This window comes from Lipotes vexillifer, unplaced genomic scaffold, assembly GCF_000442215.2.
Source record: "Lipotes vexillifer unplaced genomic scaffold, Lipotes_vexillifer_v1.1 scaffold149, whole genome shotgun sequence".
Classification (NCBI taxonomy): domain Eukaryota; kingdom Metazoa; phylum Chordata; class Mammalia; order Artiodactyla; family Lipotidae; genus Lipotes; species Lipotes vexillifer.
In genome coordinates this window covers 1,739,659-1,756,574 of record NW_006779962.1, presented here as the reverse complement: position 1 = coordinate 1,756,574, position 16,916 = coordinate 1,739,659, and the positions used below count along the sequence as shown (strand labels likewise).

The following is a 16,916-nucleotide window of genomic DNA, read 5'->3' as shown; positions in this document are numbered from 1 at the left end:
AGGGTAGGGAAGGGGGAGGGTAGGGAAGCTGGAGGGTAGGGAAGGTGGAGGGTAGGGAAGCTGGGGGGGAGGGGAGGGGGAGGGGAGGGGAGGGGGAGGGCGGGGGTCTCCTCCTGGCCTCCACGCTGCTCCCACCATCCTGGGAAGAACCAGGGGCGGCAGCAGTGGTCTCTCTCTGGTGCCCCTCCTTCCCCCCTCCGGACTTCCCAGAGCTGAAGTCTGATGGTCTTGTCTCCCCACAGTGGCCAGGGACCAGGTCCTGAGCACCAACCCTGTCCTCAGCACCCTGTTCCCAAACCAGTGCGTGGGCTGGACTGACCTCAAACGGGAGCCGGAGCTGGAGCTGGACCAGAGCTTGATGACCAGGATGGCCTCCGCCCCAGGTACCCAGCAGGGGACCCCCGCCACTCCCCAGCGGGTGCAAGGGGAATGGAGGATGGATGGGCCTGTGGAAGCAGGGCCCCTCGGAGTTGTGGAGTCAGGGAGGATCGACAGTCCGGGCTCTCAGGCTTCTGCTTGAATCCCTCCAGGACGGGGAGTTCATTCCCACACGAGAGCTTCTGTGTGGTGGGACAGGGGAAGCAGCGGACAGGCCCACGTAGTGGGTGAGGTGGGCACTCTGCAGGGGTTGGGGCACATTTCTGGATTGAAAAGCCAAGGAGCCACAGTGAGGACCCAGACCACCCCCCAGTAAATAATTGGGGCTTTGCACCAAAGCCTCAGCATGAGGTCACAGTGGAGGGTGGCGGGGAGTGGGTGTCCTGCTTTTAATGTCACCACTAGGTATATGTCCCACTCTCCACAGAGGGGCCTGCTGCGACGTCCCGACCCCAGGATGGGGGCTCGCCATCCTCCGACTCACCCCCGTTCTACAAGCCCAGATTCTCCTGGGATGCCCTGGCTTCATCCTACGGGCACAGCTACCAGCAGGCCCCCTCTACCATGCAGTCTGCCTTCCTGGAGCGCTCCGTCAGCCTGTATGGCAGCCCTCTGGTACCCAGCACTGAGCCGCCCTTGGACTTTAGCCTCCACTACTCCCCGGGCTTGGACGCATACCACTGCATCAAGTGCAGCAAGGTGGGTGGTCGGGATGCGGGTGGGCTCTCGGGTCCTGCTTGCATCGCCTCTCCAGCACCCTGGCAGCTGCGAGTGTTCAGAGCTGGGTGCCCCCTGTGATGTGACTCTTGGGTCCTCTGGTGGGATCAAGGACTCACAACATTCGTCCACATCACCATTCATTGAGCCCTGACCATGTGCTCAGCCCTGTGCTCAGCCCTGTGCTAAGCACTTGACATGCATGAGCCCCGGGAGGTGGACGAAGGGCTAAGGTTCAGAGACGTTGAGTCACTTGCCCAATAGCACACAGCAAGTAGATATCACAACAAGCATTCAAACCTGGCTCTGCCCAACTCCCACTTTTTAACCGCCATTCAGCCTCCAGATAGGGCCAGGAGGGGCCTTCCAAATCCCCCCTCCCAAACTCCATTCTATAGACAGGAAAGCCAGCCACAGAGAGGGAAAGGGACCTTCCCAGGACACACAGCACATGGCAGCAGAATCGGCAATCCAGCGTTCCTTTTCCCGTACACCCACCTGTGGCTGAGCTGGGTGCAGAGGTGGGACCCAGGCCCCTCTCCCTCTCTGCATCCCCGGGGCCTCATGCTCTGCCCCTCCTGCAGGTGTTCTCCACCCCACATGGGCTCGAGGTGCACGTCCGCCGCTCCCACAGTGGGACCCGGCCCTTCGCCTGCAACGTCTGCGGCAAAACCTTCGGCCATGCAGTGAGCCTGGAGCAGCACACGCACGTCCACTCCCAGGTGGGCAGCTGGCTGAGCACAGCACCCTCGCTTCCCACTCCTGCTCTGTGCTCCCCCCAGGAAGCCTAGGGGGCTTCGGTGGGTCTCCCTCTGTGCCCCTGAGGGTGACAGATAGTGGGGCCCTCATTATCTGCTGCCCTGATCTGGGTCTCCATCACCCGCCCTTAACACATTTGAGTCCCCGATGGACCAAGCTGGCTTCATGTACAGTTGGAAGAGGCTAGGAGCTCAGGTGGGATTTCGGGGGCAGCGAGATGTCTGTGATGCTGAAGAATGACCCCACCTCCTAGGTGGTCAGGACAGGTTTCTCACCTCTGAGACCCTTGACTCTTAGAATCTTGAAATCAGGCTTAAATGTTCATCTCATCCCACTTAGCCCTACCTGATGCCAAATCCCTTCCTCAGAATCCCATTCCAGGGAAAGCACCCGACACTGACCTGAGTTGCTAACACCTGGGTAGATATAAAAGCTCAGGTGGGAAACACAGGAAAAGATGGTTAGAATGTACCACGTGCCAGTTGCCAGCTTAGTTCCGGACCTCCAATCCTCCCAACGATCCTTTGAGGTCACTACCCATAACGATCCAATGTACAGATGGGGAAACTGAGTCCCAGGAAGGTTAAATGACTTGCCAAAGGTCACGTGGAGAGTAAGAGGCAGAAGCCAGAACTGGGCCCCAATAATTCAGCTGCTTAAACAAACCACAAGGGAAAATCCCCTAATAGGAGGCCACTCAGGGGCCAGGCCTCGGCCCCTCCTGGGAGGCAGGAATGGGGGGGTCCCTGGTTCCTGCTCCTCCAGGCCCCATCCTCGAGGCCACCCCAATGGAGTGTCCTGTTCCTCAGGGGATCCCGGCCGGGTCCAGTCCCGCGCCCAGCCTGGCAGTCCCGGGTCGCGAGGCCCCACCTGCGCCTGACCCCCCGGGGCCTCGTTTCCTCCGGCAGGGGCGCAGCTTCGAGTGCCGGATGTGCGGCAAGGCCTTCAAGCGCTCGTCCACCCTGTCCACCCACCTGCTCATCCACTCGGACACGCGGCCCTACCCCTGCCAGTTCTGCGGCAAGCGCTTCCACCAGAAGTCGGACATGAAAAAGCACACCTACATCCACACCGGTGAGCCCGCGCAGAGCTCCTCCCAGGCCTGGGTCCGCCGAAGTAGATATCACAACAAGCATTCAAACCTGGCTCTGCCCAACTCCCACTTTTTAACCGCCATTCAGCCTCCAGATAGGGCCAGGAGGGGCCTTCCAAATCCCCCCTCCCAAACTCCATTCTATAGACAGGAAAGCCAGCCACAGAGAGGGAAAGGGACCTTCCCAGGACACACAGCACATGGCAGCAGAATCGGCAATCCAGCGTTCCTTTTCCCGTACACCCACCTGTGGCTGAGCTGGGTGCAGAGGTGGGACCCAGGCCCCTCTCCCTCTCTGCATCCCCGGGGCCTCATGCTCTGCCCCTCCTGCAGGTGTTCTCCACCCCACATGGGCTCGAGGTGCACGTCCGCCGCTCCCACAGTGGGACCCGGCCCTTCGCCTGCAACGTCTGCGGCAAAACCTTCGGCCATGCAGTGAGCCTGGAGCAGCACACGCACGTCCACTCCCAGGTGGGCAGCTGGCTGAGCACAGCACCCTCGCTTCCCACTCCTGCTCTGTGCTCCCCCCAGGAAGCCTAGGGGGCTTCGGTGGGTCTCCCTCTGTGCCCCTGAGGGTGACAGATAGTGGGGCCCTCATTATCTGCTGCCCTGATCTGGGTCTCCATCACCCGCCCTTAACACATTTGAGTCCCCGATGGACCAAGCTGGCTTCATGTACAGTTGGAAGAGGCTAGGAGCTCAGGTGGGATTTCGGGGGCAGCGAGATGTCTGTGATGCTGAAGAATGACCCCACCTCCTAGGTGGTCAGGACAGGTTTCTCACCTCTGAGACCCTTGACTCTTAGAATCTTGAAATCAGGCTTAAATGTTCATCTCATCCCACTTAGCCCTACCTGATGCCAAATCCCTTCCTCAGAATCCCATTCCAGGGAAAGCACCCGACACTGACCTGAGTTGCTAACACCTGGGTAGATATAAAAGCTCAGGTGGGAAACACAGGAAAAGATGGTTAGAATGTACCACGTGCCAGTTGCCAGCTTAGTTCCGGACCTCCAATCCTCCCAACGATCCTTTGAGGTCACTACCCATAACGATCCAATGTACAGATGGGGAAACTGAGTCCCAGGAAGGTTAAATGACTTGCCAAAGGTCACGTGGAGAGTAAGAGGCAGAAGCCAGAACTGGGCCCCAATAATTCAGCTGCTTAAACAAACCACAAGGGAAAATCCCCTAATAGGAGGCCACTCAGGGGCCAGGCCTCGGCCCCTCCTGGGAGGCAGGAATGGGGGGGTCCCTGGTTCCTGCTCCTCCAGGCCCCATCCTCGAGGCCACCCCAATGGAGTGTCCTGTTCCTCAGGGGATCCCGGCCGGGTCCAGTCCCGCGCCCAGCCTGGCAGTCCCGGGTCGCGAGGCCCCACCTGCGCCTGACCCCCCGGGGCCTCGTTTCCTCCGGCAGGGGCGCAGCTTCGAGTGCCGGATGTGCGGCAAGGCCTTCAAGCGCTCGTCCACCCTGTCCACCCACCTGCTCATCCACTCGGACACGCGGCCCTACCCCTGCCAGTTCTGCGGCAAGCGCTTCCACCAGAAGTCGGACATGAAAAAGCACACCTACATCCACACCGGTGAGCCCGCGCAGAGCTCCTCCCAGGCCTGGGTCCGCCGACCCTCCCCCCACCCCGCCCCCACCAAGCCCCCCACCCCAGGGCCCAGACAGAGCCTGCGGGCACCCCACCTTTCACTGTTAAAAGGTGCAGGCTTTAGGCCCGGGGTGGGGAGGGATGGGGGTGTCAGGTTACGCAGCGGAGGCCCCTCCCCTCCAACAGGAGGGCGGGGACACGCTGTGTTACTTAATGCATAGAAAAAGTACTGGAAGGAAATAGCAAAATGTCGACACTGATAATCTGTGTGTAGAAGTGAGACCAGCAGGTGAATTTCTCCTTCGTTCATCATTCCTTCATTCACTCATTCCTCCAGCCATTCATTCCTTCATTCCCGCATTCATTCACCTCCCATTTGGTCATTCATTCCTTCATGCTGCTACTCACCCTTTTGGTCCCCCACTCATTCACCCATTCCCCGTTTGGTCACTCATTCATCATCCCTCCAGCCATTCATTCATCCTCATTCAGTCATCCATTCCTTCATTCCCCCATTCATTCATTCCCCACTCTGTCATTCAGTCATTCATTCCTCCATCCATTCATTTGTTCCCCCATTTGGTCACTTTTTCATTCATCCTTCCAGCCATTCATTTATCCATTTCCCCATTCATTCTTTCCCCATTCGGTCCTCCATTCGTTCATTCTTCCAACCATTCATTCATTCATTCCCCATTCATTCATTCCTCAGCTGTTAGCCAGTGCCTCTTTTGTGCAGGGCCCTGTACCAGGTCCTGGGCTTCATTGATAAACAAGGTGGACCCAGTCCCTGCCTTAAAACCGGGGTACAGTTGGCCGAGGGGTTGGGTGGTCAGAGTTGCATTTTTCTTGTCTCCCTTTTCTAATTATTTTCTAAAGTGAACGTGCGATAAAACATAATAAAGTTCCAGAGAACAGCTGCAGGGCATTGGAGCAGCAGGTCTGGTTCAAACGGCCCTGACCCTGTCCTTGCCGCCCCGCAGGTGAGAAGCCACACAAGTGCCAGGTGTGTGGGAAGGCTTTCAGCCAGAGCTCCAACCTCATCACTCACAGCCGGAAGCACACGGGCTTCAAGCCCTTCAGCTGTGAGCTGTGCACCAAAGGCTTCCAGCGTAAAGTGGACCTGCGGCGGCACCGCGAGAGCCAGCACAACCTCAAGTGAGGCTGTCCCTGCTCCCAGCTCCTGACTGGCCTGCCCCAAGATCGTGTCACCTGGAGGGAGGCCAGCCTCACACACCAGATCCCCAGTCTCCTGGAGGCAGCACTGGACGGGACTCGTCAAGCTTGTTTTGAGACTCACGAAATTGCTGTGTGACCTCGGGCAAGTCACTTTCCCTCTCTGGACCAACAATTCTCCTGCTGCAAAGTGTGGCAGCTGGATCTTTTCTGAGCTGATGTTGTCTACAGGTCTAAGAGCTCGGTGCCTTCCCCCCGGGGCAGAGCCCAGGAGGCCAGAGTAGCCCCAGGTGCACTGCGATGCCAAGAACAGACCAGAGCTGGGACCCACAGAGAAATCCTCCCCCTGCCTGCTGCTCACGGGGATCTGGTCAGCTCGGTTTTCAGCAGGCCCCCAGTGGGAGGCCTAGAACCCCTCTGCTTCAGCCAACAGGCTGCTCCCACTCCTGACGGGCACTCAGGTCACGGGGGTTCCAGTTCTGCGGTCAGACCACGGGGAAACCAGCAGTTACTGCTGTCAAAAGCCTGTTCCTCTCAACAGCTGTAAATAAAAGACACAGATTTACTTACATTTCACCACCATTTTTTAAACACGTACTGGGTGCAAGCTAGTGCCTGAGGCTTTGGGGAGGGATGGTGGGAGGCTTGAAAAGCACAGAAAGCTCTGTAGTCGCTCACAGACACATTGGGAGACCAAACTGATAAAGTGCTGAAACAGAGGCATAAGAGACCCGCGTGACAAGACCCCAGGCGAGGGCAAGGTGGATGCAGCTGGGGCTGTATCAGTTTCCTGTGGCTGCTCTAACAGATCACCACAAACTCGGTGGCTTCAAACAACACAAAGGGGGACTTCCCTGTGGTCCACTTATTAAGACTCCATGCTTCCAACGCAAGGGTTGTGGGTTTGATCCCTGGTCAGGGAACTAGGTTCCCACATGCCAAGGGGTACAGCCAAAACATTAAACACACACACACACACACACACACACATACACAAAGGTATTGTCTTACAGTTGTGGAGGTCAGAAATCCAAAATGAGTCTCACGGGGCTAAAAGTCAAGGTATCGGCAGGGCTGGTTCCCTCTGGAGGCCCCAGGGGAGGTTCTGTTTCCTCACCTTCTCCAGCTTTTAGAGGCCGCCTGCATCCCTCAGCTTGTGGCCTCTTCCTCCATCTTCAAAGTGCGTCACCTGGACCTCCCATCAGCCCACCTCCTTCCTCTGCTTTTGACCTCCTTGCCCCCCTCTTGCAAGGACCCTGGTGATCACATCAGGCCCACCTGGGTCATCCAGGGTAACCTTCCCATCTCAAGGTCCTTAATGGAATCACCATGGTAGGCAGAATAATGGCCCCCAAAGATGATATCCACATCCTAACCCCTGGAACCTGTGAATGTTATAAGGCAGAAGGGACTTTGCAGGTGTGATTAAGTTAAGCTTGGTGCTGTCCCTCACTAGCTGGGTGACTCCAGGCTGAGCCCCCTCCCCTGTAAAATGGTAAACGTAGCAATCCTTTCCTGTGGGTTGCTGGGAGGATCCCCTGAGGCCACGAGTATATGGCAGTGAGGAGGGCCTAACACAGGATTAGTATTGGTAGGCCATGAATATGCCCTCTTGAAATCCTGCCCATCCTACAGGCCTGCTCAAATGCTGCCTCCTTCAGGAAGCCTCCCTTGGTCATTCCAGCCAGAGGTCTTCTCCTGCTCCTAAACTGAGCTCTTCGGGCTCTTTGCTGACAGCTCAGGACCCACTGAACCTGGACTGGCGGTTATCTGTGGGTAAGTTTCCGCTCTGCTAGAAGGAATTCCCTCTGGGCTCTAGTCTTCAGCACTTAAGCCCGTCCCTGGCCCACCACAATGAACACTTCTGAATGAGTCCCTTCCGGATAACAAGCTGGGCTCAGGGTTTCCATACCTCGTCTCTAACCCACGTAGCCCTCTGCAAAGGAGCTGTCATTACCCCATTTTACAGAGCAGGCAACTGAGGCTCAGGGAGGTTGGCCGTCTTGCCCAAGGTCACCCAGCAAGCAAGTGCAGAGCTGGGATCAGGACATCTGATCCAAGTCTTCTCCTTTGAGTCTCTGTTTACCCTTCCTCCCAATGACACCTGCAGATGTTACCTCTCTTCTGCTGTGAATCTAGAGGATTCTGAGGCTCCTTAAGGAATATGGTAAACCCCTTGACTCCCAGGCTCTGGGTTTGGCTGGGCAGGACCCCATGGTGTAGTTCATTGCAAAGGCTCTTCCTGTTTACTTTAGCAAGAATTCCCCTAGACAGACCTGTCAGGTGTGCAGAGGGTGGGGTGGAGGTTCTGGATTTGCATACGAGGGTGGTCTGGTCTCCTCAGCAGGCTTTCAGATCCTGTCCAGCAAGCCTCACTGTTGAGGTCAAAGGAAGACAGCCTCTGGAAGCCAACCCACCAGAGCCACCAGAGCCTTGGAGAACATCTGCTCCCCCCTCCTCCTCTTGCCCATGAGGACCGTGTAGCCCAGAGAGGGGAAGGGACTTGCCCAAAGCCACACAGCAGGGCCAGGCTCACCCGGGCTTCTGAACCCGGAGTGAGCCTGAACTTCCCAGAGGACGGACACACACACACACACACACACACACACACGCACGCACGCTCGCGCACGGAGGAGCTACTTTGCATGTTCCTTGTTTGCTAAACAAAACCACAGCAATAGCAGGATTTCAGCCACTTCTGCAGCAGGGCGGGTCAAGGAAGAGCAGCCAGACAATGTGTCTTTCTTCATCTGCTGAGGTCGGGAGCTGGGGATCTAGTGTGTCGACCCCTCCACTGAGTGCCCACAACGGTGGGAGGGCCCTGCAGCCTCAGAGCAGGGCTGCTGGACCCCCATTTGTACACACATTGCAGAGAAAGGGGGCCAGTGGGTGGGCAGGTATGGGGGGGTGGCGAAACCTGCTTCCCCGGAGAGAGTCGGCACTGAGTGGAGGGGGAGAGCCAGGCTGCTGTCCCTTCCCCACGCCCACCCCTCAGCCAGCTGCAGGAACCGCAGGACGGTCACAGGAAGGATGGGCTGCCCTGCGCACGCAGAGCTGTAGCCCTGGAGAAGGCCTGCAGGTCGGCACCAGCCACAAGCCACCGGCAACGTTCCCGCCAGTGGGAGCAGAGGTCCCGTCAAAGTCCCGTCTCCTGCGGGATGCGAGGGCTGCGCTCATCATGCTGGGGTCGGGGGCCCAACTCAGTGGGTGCGGCGGGGCCCCCAGCTGCTGTCTGTGAGTGGAGGCAGTGCAGTCAGCCGTCCTCAGCCTTCACTCCGCTTCCACTCCCCACCCCGCGTCTGAGATTCCCAGCATCAGAGTCACAGCGTGTGAACCGGGATGCCCTGTCCAGCCCCGTGAAGACTGCCCGTGGCTTCCCTTTGCTGCACGAGGGCACGGGCCCAGGGAGGGGGCAGCGGTGGCCCCAGTCACACGGGCGATCGGCAGCGACGTCACACAGAATCCAGGTTTCCTGACCACCCAGCCTAGGAACCTCTCCACCAGAACTGTGGGGTTGACTGCACAACTCCAGGGGGCTCTGCTTACACAGAACGCGGAGCCAGTGGCGGCCTCTGAGGCTGCACGGGGAGATGAGGGGCTGCCGCTGCTGAGGGCTGGGAGGGCGTGGGTGGAGCAAGTGAGGCTTTCAGGATGGCGCTGGAAACTCAACCCGTAGGATCGATATTCTCCACGGTAAGTAACAAAACCAGAATTTTAATATTAAAACAAAGCAGTCACCTTAAGGCGCAGAAACCAACACAGGAATTCATTTTCTGATGAAATGTCCCGCCAGTGGTGTCAGCTTCAGGCAACATTTCCGGGCCCCTGCCAGCCCCTGAGGGACATTCTGGGAGATGCCCGGCGGCCCTCCAGGGAAATCACTGGTAAGGCTGGAAATGCACCTCCCAGGCTCAGCCCAAGCATTCACACGGGTGGCTGAGCTGACCCCAGCCTGTCCCCAAGCGTGACCGCCCAGAGCTGACTGCACTGGCCCGGAAGGCGTGGATGGATGCGGGAATGGAAGTGGCAGAGCCTGGGCGCTGGGGCAGTGTGGGGAGTGGAAGGATGTAGGGTTCTGGATCATCTAGAAGAATAGGACTTGTTCTGAAAGTTCACCGAGTGTGCCTCGGTCCATCACCTGCAGAATCAAGTCCAGCCCCTGTCCATGACCTAACCTGCCCAGCCCTGGATGGGCTCCCCCTGAGGCGGGCACAGGCTACTCCAGAGGCAAGGAGCAGGACGAATAAAAGGGTGAGGGTGGAGGACAGGAGATAGAAGAGACACGACCAGAGAATCTTGAAGAAGCTGGGCCTGCCAGAAGCGTCCAAAGCTGGGAGGGCCACACCCCTTGGGGCAGAGCCTGGCACGGGCCAGGGGCAGCAGGAGAGACCCAAGACCCAGAAGAATCTTCCCAAGGCACCCGAGCCATTGATTGCTTTGGACCAAGGGAGGAGCCCAGGAGACAAGGGAGCTGAACTTCAGAAAGACAATCCATGGTGGACACATGGTGCGTTCTGGGGAGCCCAGCGGGAACACTGGGGACTGGAGGCGGTTCCAAGTCAGGTTCTGAGTCAGTATATTGGGGATGATAGCGGCACCAGCTGCCCTGAGCTCCTCCTGGCTCCCTGCTGAGGCTGGTCAGAGAGGGGAGCCCCCCGGGATGGAGGGAGGACTCACAGGAGACCGTTGCAGCCGCATCATCCCACTTCCCTGGGATTCTGGACAGGAAGCCAAGTCTTTCCTGTTATTCCCCCAAAGGCCTTTAGGGAATTCCCGATGCCATTTCCCACCCTTTGCCCATGGTGTTCCCTCCTCTAAAATCCCCTCTCCCCTCCCCTGAACGCTTGAAACGCAGCTCAGCTGCACAGATTTTTCTTTTCTTTTTTCTTGGCCGCGAAGCGTGCGCGATCTTTGTTCCCCGACCAGGGATTGAACCCGTGCCCCCTGCATTGAAAGCAAGGAGTCTTTACCCCTGGACCACCAGGGAAGTCCCACAAGTGCATAGATTTTTCAACACTTGCTCACCCCCGCTGACCCTCCATTCCACTCCTAGGAATTTGTGTGAAAGAAAAGTAGTCACGAATGGGCCACAGATTAGCGACAAGATCATCTTCTGAAGCCTGTTGAAAATGGGAAAAACAAATTGCAACCGTCCTAACCTCCCAGGAGAGGAGATTGGCTAAGTGACCGATGGTGCACCCAAACAATGGTCATCCAAGCAGCCATTGAAAGGAGCCAGTGTGCTTTTTTTTTTTTTTTTTTTTTTAACCTGCATTGGGTCTTCGTTGCTGTGCTCAGGCTTTCTCTAGTTGCAGTGAGCAGGGGCTACTCTTTGTTGAGGTGCGTGGGTTTCTCACTGCGGTGGCTTCTCTTGTTGCAGAACACGGGCTCTAGGCGCGTGGGCTTCAGTAGCTGCAGCATGCGGGCTCAGTAGTTGTGGCACAGGGGCTTAGTTGCTCCGCGGCATGTGGGATCTTCCCAGACCGGGGCTCGAACTCGTGTCGCCTGCATCGGCAGGCGGATTCTTAACCACTGAGCCACCAGGGAAGTCCCTGGATCCAGTGCGCTTTATAAGGACTGACCCAGAAGGGGCCTGGGTGCTGGTGTGGAGTGAGAAACGTTTGCTTCACAATTGCGTGCTGGTTCTGTAAAAACAGCACAACGTACGTTTGTAGATGCTTAGAGAGACAAATCCAAAGAAGGTCCATCAAACCATTGATAGCAGTTGCTTCTGGGGGCTGGGAAAGAGGGTTGATTTCGCCCTCAATGCTATCTATAAAAGAGACTTGGATTTGTGTGTGTGTGTGTGTGTGTGTGTGTGTGTGTGTGTGTGTGTTTTACTAAAAAAAATTGAACAGAAAATAGGTTTTGCAGAATAAATGCATCAACATAGGAAGCTGTTCATGATATCTTAAGTGAAAAAGTGGTTTAAAATCAGTATACACCATGTGATTCCATTTTGTTAATTACACACACAGAAGGAAGGTTGCAAGGATAAAGAGAAGCATATCAACAAGGGCTGCACAAAGGGGGCTGTGTATTTTCTCCTTCCTTTTCAGCGTGTATGCTGTAATTTTCTGTCATGGGCACGCATGATAACATTATCACTAGCATTACAAAAAGACTCCTTCGGCTCAAATATTATTTCCCTGCTTTGAGGTTTGCCTCCCCACTCCTCTCTCCAAGCTGTTGGCCCTCCACAGCTCCTTGGGTCGGTGTCCTTTCTCCTTCATCGGTGCTGGCTCTCTTGAACCCAACCCCCAAACCCGAGAGCCATCTCCCGGCAGACACTGCGTCCAGTCCTAGCACTCAGCTTAGGACCCAGCACCTAGGAGGTCCCCAGTAATTCTGAGAAGGATGTGCAAGCCCATCAGGCCCCCTGGCTCCTTCGTGGCAGGTGGGGTGGGACCCCTAAGGCAGAGCCCCTGGCTTGGGAGCAGCAGGCCAGACACTGCTCTTCCTGCTGGTCTTGGTGGAGGGCTGTTCCCTCCCACCTCCCTGGGGTCCAGCTGGGATTGGGCAGGGCCTGGGGTTCCAATGACGGGGGCTGGGGGGCTGCAGGAAGGCAGGAGGAGGGAAATCTGAGACAGACGCTTGTGCTGAGTGGCCCGTGCTTAGGTTTGGCCTGATAAGTTTATCAGACGGTGCCGCCTGCCAACCGTCAGCACGGAGCAGGCCAGCGGGCTTCGGCGGGAGGCTGCTCCCAGGCCGATAGGGCCTTCCAAGTGTTATCAGGGGCCTGGTGGCCCAGAGAGCGGGAGAAAGGGAGAAGCAGAGAGAGAGAGAGAATGAAAGAGAAAGAGAGGGAGGGAGCCTTTCAACCACGTCGCCCAAATGACAAGAGCCAGGGAAACGAGGCCTCTGAGGTTCCTGGCGGGGCCTTGGCATCCCGGCCGCACGGGCAGATGCAGCTGGGAATCAGTACCACGGAGGCGCGGGTGGGAGCCTCCATTTCTCCCTGGGCACAGCCTCTTCCAGGCCACAGAACGGGCCTGATGCTACCCTGCTCTTCAGCAAGGCTTAAAGAAAAAGTCCCCTTTTCGGGAAAGTTCCATGCCCCGGAAGGCACAAGGGAACAGGAGGGCACCTCTCCACCATTCTTTCCCACTCCAGCCTTTCCTCTCGCAGCCCCTGTGGTCTCGGGGTGAAAGTCAGTCTCCGTTCACATTAGGGACCAGCCCCTCAGGGAGTCGGATCGTGGTCATCCCTGCCTCACGAATGAGGAAACTGAGTCTCAGAGTGAGTGTAGACGAGGACCCAGGAGGCCAGGAGCGGGAAGACAGAAGGAGAAGGGGTGAGAGGCTGAGGCCTGGGACCCTGCCCCCGCCCCCCAGGGCTGGATCTCCCGCACAAAGAGCCTGTGCTCTGCAGGGGTAGCCGCTGCAGACCCGGTGCTGGCCCCATGCCCCCAGGCCCCCGCCCTCGGCGATGGCCATCCGAGAGGGGCAGATCCCCAGGTCTGCAGGGCTATCTTGGGGGGCAGCATCACGGTGGATTTTTATAATTCCCTTTTCTAGACTTTTCCTGACTTTTCCATGATTTCTATCATAAGAATGTGGGAGTGTTGGGGGCCTGGGGGAAGAAAGGTGATTTGTTTACTTTAAGAGGGAGAGTAGGAGAGAGGGCAAGGGTCGTTGGTGGGCCAGGAATGCTCGGCCTTCCAGCCCAGGAGCACCACGCCTCTGCCCATCCTGGGGCACAGGCATAGGGCCAGGCCTGCCACTGTCTGCAGAGCCGACAGTCGAGTCCCCCAGAGTCCCATATGACAGCCTGGGTCCAGGACCTTCCAGAGGTACAAAGGCTGCCCTAATGTGTCGGAAAGCGTTCATTCATCAGCTCCTATTTACCGAGCACCTGCCATGAGAGAGGCTCCTTTCTAAGTGGCTGAGGATAGGGCAGTGGGAGCTCACAGTGCCTGTGCTCATGGCACTGAGTGGGGACACAGAGGAAAAACAGACGAAGCCAGGAGGAATGGGCGCAGGGAAGGGGGCAGGGGAGCGGGGTGTTGGCGTAGGGATCGCAGCACATGGTACTGGGGCAGCCTCGCTGGCCTTGTGAGAGGTGTGGAAGGAAAGATCCCAGACGGGGTGTCGGGAGGCTGGGATGTCGCTGTGGCCCCTGCCTGGCAGGGAGTATTTCAGGCACTTCCTTCTAGTCTTCGGTTTCTCTCATCTGTACAATGAAACCCGTGGTCTTCAGAAATCTCAAAATTTGGCCCGCACCCTCCAGGTCTCAAGATTTCCTTTCGTCGATTCTTTTTTTACTTTTTTTTTTTTCTGCAGTCTTTTGTAATTTAATTAATGGATTAATTAATATTGAGATCGAGTTGACATAACATTCTGTAAGTTGTACGTGTAGCCCATGATGATTCGATGTTTGTATATATGGTGAAATGGTCGCCACAATAAGTCAAATTAACGTCCATCACCACACAGAGTAAAAAAATTTTTTTCTTGTGATGAGAACTTTTAAGATCTACTCTCTCTTTCTCTCTCTCTCTTTTATTGAAGCATCGTTGATTTACAATATTGTGTTAGTTTCAGGTATACACAATTTTTCTTTTTAGGAAAACAAAGTATTTTACGAAAGAAAAGTAAGTTAAAACCCGGTATCCACATTGACGAGCCGCAAAGATGCACAGCACAGTAATTCGGCTGTATATACATAGGATTTCTCAGATTCTGTTCCTTTATAGGTTATTACAAGATATTGAACATAGTTCCTTGGGCGATGCGGTAAGTCTGTGTGGTTTATCTATTTTATACATAGCAATGTGTATCTGTTAATCCCATACTCCTAACTTATCCCCTCCCCCCTTCCCCTCGTGGACTCTTGAACAAGGGAATGGAGGGTGCAGGTGACAACTGTCGGAGACAGACACTGGAGCTTGCACATTCATGGGCCGGCAGCGCATGTGGCTTCAGGCCAGTGTCCAGACATGGAGCACGGTTTGAAATTCGGGAAGATAGAAGAGGGGTGACTGACTCCCCTTTCTGCAGCTTAGACCTCCGATGCTCGCGCCTGGTAACACCTTGACTCTGAGCCTCTGCCCTTTGTCCACATTACACACAAATAAACATGGCTGTTGTTATCATCTTAGCCAGTGGCTCTGACCTTGGAGCACAGGCCCCGGGCTGGATCCCCAGGTCCAGCACCCTCCCGGCCACCGTGTGATGAACTGACCCAGGCCACACTCGTGGGCTGTCCCTGCTGACAGCTGGAGCCAGGCTGAAGTTCAGAGCTATTTCTGCCAAGGGTGACTTGGGACTTCCTCTCGGATCTCTTAAAAATAAAGGGGTTATCGTGGTCCTCAGGCTCTTTCCTCCACGTGAGGAACCCTGACATGATTTCTGGGGAAGAACTGCAGCCCCCGAGCCTCCCTCAGCCCAGCGAGGACTTATCTCTGGGCTCAGTCGGGCAGCAGGAAGGGAGAGAAGCGACAACTGCGGCCAGCTCTTCCTGCCCCAGAAGCCCCTTTTGGGAGCAGCAGGGGATGTGGCCACTGACTCAGGGGCGTCAATCACCCCTCTTCCCCGGGGCTGCGGTTGCCCACCGGGCTCCGGGGGGAATCAGAAATCAGGGGGGCAGAGAGCATTCTGGGGAAGCCTTCAGCTCGTCCAGCCCAGCCTCTGCCCTGGGCCTCCCACTGCACCCAGCACGACCCTGTCTCTGTATGTGGCCCACGCCCTGCCCTGCAAAGCTGATGGGATGTCAGTCTCCACTAGATCACCAACTCTAGCAGAGGCTGGGAGACCCGCTCCTAGAGGTCAGGCCAGCCTGCAGGGAGAGCGAGGGCCGAGGAGGCAGAGGCTGTGGCATCCAGGGCCCAGGTGGGGCCCACCTCCCCCTTCCAGGGGGTCCACTCTGCAGCAGAGAGCAGCCCAGAGGCCAGCCCACCCACTCTGGGGATTCCTTCCCACCTTGCAGGCCCCAGGATTTTAGTCCCAAGAGAAGGCAACTCCTCTCAGTGTTTCCGAGGAGATAACCTCAAGGTTCTGTACAACAACCTGGGCATCCACTCAGGGCTGGGCCCTGATGAAGCAAGACCCAAAAAGGGGACATCTACGGGACTCTAGGAGGCTGAGAGGTCACCAAGCCCAACCCTGGGTCAGGGAAGTCTTTCTGGAGGAAGCAGACATCTGAAAGATGAAAAGAATTTTTTGTTTTTTTAGGCCACAGGGCATGTGGGATCTTAGTTTCCCAGCCAGAGGTCGAACCCCTGCCCCCTGCACTGGGAGCATGGAGTCTTAACCACTGGACTGCCAGGGAAGTCCCATGATGAAAAGAATTTGATCTGTCAAAAGTGGAGAGGGTTGCCCCAAGCCAAGGAACGGCAGGTGCAAAAGCCCTGGGGAGACATAAGGCCTCCATCTGCTCCCAGCTCCATTCCCAACCTGCTGGGGGCTTTGGCGCCAGCCAGTGCCCTGTTGGGGCCACAGAGGCCAAAGTGTAGAGCGAGGGTGACCTAGAGGGGTCACAGGAGCCATCCTGGGACTCTCGGTGCCCAGTCACATTCACCACGGCTTGCTGTCGGCTCTCACGGTCCCAGCCGGCCAGTCCCTGCTGGCTCAAGGGTGCCCACCTGTGGCCGGCCCTCCTCTGGAAGGAAGGTTCAGGCCCCTGAGCTGAGCGAGCGCCCCCAGGGCAGCTCTGCGGAAGCTAACAATCTTAGCTGGAAACCGTCGCAGCTCGGGGTTTCCTCCCTGCCCGGCTCCCCGCGCCCCTCAGCCCAGCCTCAGACTTATCACTGCCCTCCAGCTGCCTCACCCCACGGCCCCCTCCAACCACCTCCCCTGGATGATTCAGCAAATCTTCCCTCCCTGGGGGGAAAAACAAGGGTAAAAAAAAATCACAATGTCAGATTACAAAGCCCCAACTGTAGGACAGGCCCCTGGCAGGGAGATAAGGGTCCCACACGCCCTCAAAGCCCCTCTGGCAGATAAAGCTTCTAAAGCAGCAAAGGCTGCCACAGGTGTGGGATGTGGAGGCCTGGCCTCGAGCATCGGGTGGCCAGAGCACCCAGGGCCACCGCAGAGCGAGCCAGGCAAAGAGGAAGCACCCCTCCACAGCAGCAGCTGGACTTGGTGCTGCCGTCCCACCGCACGGGGGAGGGAGAAAGAGAGTGTGGGGGCCTTCACAGAAAGTTCAGATGGAGGGTACCCACGGACGCCCTCCAGCCCGGGTGGCTCTCTGCAG

At 56.9% G+C, this 16,916-nt stretch overlaps 1 protein-coding gene across 2 annotated transcripts in view; it reads left to right on the top strand.

The window, feature by feature from the left end:
• GFI1B (growth factor independent 1B transcriptional repressor) overlaps positions 1-6,113 on the top strand; it is a 6,644-nt gene extending 531 nt beyond the window's left edge. Inside the window, exons 2-6 of one of the 2 annotated variants that reach the window (XM_007453100.1) lie at positions 243-383; positions 806-1,077; positions 1,680-1,817; positions 2,763-2,928; positions 5,528-6,113. In XM_007453100.1, the coding sequence (XP_007453162.1) occupies positions 243-383; positions 806-1,077; positions 1,680-1,817; positions 2,763-2,928; positions 5,528-5,706 (896 nt within the window). In that variant the 3' untranslated portion in view covers positions 5,707-6,113. The remainder of the gene's footprint in view (positions 1-242; positions 384-805; positions 1,078-1,679; positions 1,818-2,762; positions 2,929-5,527) is intronic. The other variant, XM_007453101.1, reaches the window with a different exon arrangement.
• Positions 6,114-16,916: the final 10,803 nt, after the last annotated feature.